This window comes from Mangifera indica, chromosome 11 (assembly GCF_011075055.1).
Source record: "Mangifera indica cultivar Alphonso chromosome 11, CATAS_Mindica_2.1, whole genome shotgun sequence".
NCBI lineage: Eukaryota > Viridiplantae > Streptophyta > Magnoliopsida > Sapindales > Anacardiaceae > Mangifera > Mangifera indica.
In genome coordinates this window covers 1,190,825-1,194,201 of record NC_058147.1, presented here as the reverse complement: position 1 = coordinate 1,194,201, position 3,377 = coordinate 1,190,825, and the positions used below count along the sequence as shown (strand labels likewise).

General features: G+C 37.0%; 1 protein-coding gene across 1 annotated transcript; it reads right to left on the bottom strand.

The window, feature by feature from the left end:
• Positions 1-502: 502 nt before the first annotated feature.
• LOC123228995 (galactan beta-1,4-galactosyltransferase GALS1-like) lies at positions 503-2,752 on the bottom strand. Its single transcript, XM_044654535.1, has 2 exons — positions 1,483-2,752; positions 503-1,210 (listed from the first exon to the last, which is right to left on the bottom strand). The coding sequence occupies exons 1-2, from the start codon at positions 2,649-2,651 to the stop codon at positions 859-861; spliced, it is 1,521 nt and encodes a 506-aa protein (XP_044510470.1). The 5' UTR covers positions 2,652-2,752; the 3' UTR covers positions 503-858.
• Positions 2,753-3,377: the final 625 nt, after the last annotated feature.

Below are 3,377 nucleotides of genomic sequence, written 5' to 3'. Positions count from 1 at the left end.
AGTGTCGGACTGGAGGACGTCTACAGAGCACCTAGATAAAATTATCACTACATGAATTATTCAAACATTATGGAGCTGACATGTGGGTCTTGTACTGTTGCAATTTTAGACCCACATGCAAATCTAGTCAGAAAAGAGGAAAAAAGAAAAATCAACCTTTAATACTACTAAACAGACGTACAATGGACCTGAAATTCTGTAGTGTTTTCCATGGTAAAAAAGTTCATGAATTGTACATCTAATGGTAAAAATAAAGAGCTGAAAGATAGAAAAGAGGAATGTAAACTGTAATGTTCCAATATATCACTTTTCCCATTACCATTCTCTATTCCTTCTGCTTTATAATTATATGTCTTATCACTCCTAAGCTTTTTTTTTTCTTTAGAAATGAATTTTAGGAAACAAGTGTCCCCATCATTCATTACACAGCATCTACCTTTATGATTCTATCATCACTATTTCTCATCGTCCAGGCATCTTAGTTTGATCATCAAAATAGGACTTTCTAAAACCTACTGCTTCTCATTAACGGTAAGATTAAAAAATGTCACAAGATTACAAAGTCTCAACTGTATATAAATTAAATGAAATTATTAAAGGAAAAAAGAAAAATATATGAACCGAATGGTACAAGTAAGACACTCACCTTTATAGACAAACCAAAGCAATATAGCTGGACCCAGGAACCTCCTTTCCCTTTCCATTTTTTTCATCAGTTTCTGGTCATTCATGCCATCCAGGAAAGAGGAGTGAACTTTAAGCAACCCAGATCAGGAATTATAAGAACGTATGCCACACTACACATACATGGGGATGAATGATGCTGGTGGGATTTGGCATCACTCTGAGCTAAATTAATCATAAAAGCCCCTGTACATTTCCGATGGTTTTGCGCTCGAATTCCTTGATAGTGTTGACAAGTTTCTTCATATTGTCATCATAAACATATGGAAGGTTATCGTAATTTGTCACACTGTTCTTGGCCGACTGAGGGAGCAATTCCCTGCATAGTTCCTCATGTACTGTTATGGTATTGTGATAGTGAAAATATCGGATCTTTGTTTCTGTCTTGTGCAATGTCTTGCCAACCACATTCTCTGACATGTGCACTCCCGTTGCAAAGGCATTTTTAGCCTGAATTGCATACTTCCGATCCCTACGAATTCCGGTTCGCGATTCCCTGAACAGTAGCTTTTCGAATCCCCATTGCCTAAAATTGCAAAAACCAAAAACATATGACTAATAGATACTCTCATAAATACAAATTGAAGTACAACTATGCCTACATTTTGATCCTTAACTTATCAAATTTATAAGTTATTTACTGAAAGTAGATCTTATACAAGTACCAATGACTGTTATCTGAAAATCGACCCCACAGAAGGTGCAATTGATGCAACTTTCATTTACTATCAACAATAACATCTACTTTCCAAATTTCACCAATAAATTAAGTTAAGGAAGATGGAGCAATTGAGATACCTGGAATAATCTTGAGTGGAATCATTCAAGCAGAGCTTACTAGACATTGGGTTCTGCTCAATGGTGAACTGGGTGTAATCAGAAAACTCCTTAAGAACAGATTCCAAAGTATTCCCCGAAGGCAAGTAGATATACTCATCCACATCAAAGTAAAATGTCCAATTAGCAGCGTGTCGGTAGCGATGCAAACAATCATTCACCACCAAAAATTGGTTATAATAGTAGCCATCAAAATCAGCCTGTGCCCTTATATCCTGAACCGTGGCTCTCCCAGCTCGCACCCACGGTTCCAAAACCGCCCTGACCTCAGGAGTCACGCCACCAGCATCATGGAACACAAAATGCGAACCGGGTCCGAAGAACCAGGCATGATAAGCCATCCATTCACGGATTCTAGAAGCGCTTAGATTTCCATACAAAGACGAACCACAGTACAAATATTCATACTGATAAGGCGGATAAAACTTAGACATGTTGAAAGAATCCGGTGCCTCTTCTAAAGCAGTAAATTTCTCGTACTTCCTCTGAGACTCACCGTAGTATGCATTTATCATAAGCTTACCACCTAAATTATCGGAATTGGGATTAACAGCAAACGTGCAGTTAACCACAACAACTGTATAAACGCGACCGTAGCCCCAGTCGGGAAGCATTTTATAAGCTTTAGCTCGAACAGAAGAACCGTTATTAGAGATCCACTCGCATTTGAACCAGGGACGACCAAAGACATGAATGGGCTTAGAAGCGAGACCAACCACAGCGAACGTCCTTTCACCGCCTCTGTAAGCACCGATCCGAACAAAAAGAGCTGCAGCGTTGCCATAGGCTTGAAACACTCTCTTGTTGGGGTCGATGGGCATTTGTGTGGAGAATTTCTGAGCGGCGGAGTAACCGGGCGACGGTGAGGAGGAATTAACTGAAGCAATGAAATTAGTTGTGGAAGAAGATGAAGTAGTATTACTAATAATAGAAGTTGAAAGAGTTGGTGGGGCTGAACAAGGGCGAGTCGTAGAGAGTAGATTTTGATAATACGGAGGGAGATTCCATATAAGCATAACGAGTGTCAAGGCTAGTAATGTAGCAACTAACGGTTTCGTTTCGAAGACAGTGAAGAGTTTGGAAGCGGCGGCGGTGGTGGAGACCGATGAAGGTGGGCTTTCTTTCCTCATCTGCGGACGGCAACTGTTGTCGGCGGCGAGAACGTGCGTCAGTGAGGGGGTGTTTTTGAGAGTTTTGTAAACTTTTATTTAAAGGGCTGAGGTCAAAACAAGGGAATGCCAGCAAACAGACCTGTTGAGCTGGATGCCTTAAATAAATAGGCTTTGATCTCTTCTTAATTGCAAAACTGACATTTCTGTTTTGGGAACATTGTTTTAACAATTATTCTACCCATAAATGCTAATGATGACATGTCCGATTAGGTAATTTTAATTTATAAAATTACCTCTAAATTTACCTAATCATATTTTAATACTCTATTCTCTATATTTAAATTAATTTTTATAAATATATATAATATTATTTATATTTAAATTCAAATTGGTTTATTCAAATAGATTATCATATAACTGTAAATATTCTCATAAAGTTGGTCAATAAATTAAATAAATATATATACACATTAATTTCGGTGAACTGATGATTAAGAATAAACCCTTCAACCAAATCAATGCCTAATCCGAATTCAAAAGCTTTGTGTAAGAGCATTGGTTCAATCATCATAATAATTTGGCCAAAAGACTATATACCTCCCAAGGTTTAGTAAAATGATAAATTCTTATTTATTAGTTTAAAAAACCTAAATATTTACTCATTTGTTAAAATTTATTGTAAGATTAAGAGTAAAAATATTATTTAGCTAAAAAAATTAGAAAAATTAAAAATTTACCATATTT

Excerpts from the sequence above, each read along its gene's own strand:
- LOC123228995 (XM_044654535.1), bottom strand. The coding sequence starts at position 2,651 with ATGAGGAAAGAAAGCCCACCTTCATCGGTCTCCACCACCGCCGCCGCT. Across the intron at positions 1,211-1,482 it reads TCCACTCAAGATTATTCCAG|GCAATGGGGATTCGAAAAGC; the intron begins GTATCTCAATTG and ends TTGCAATTTTAG.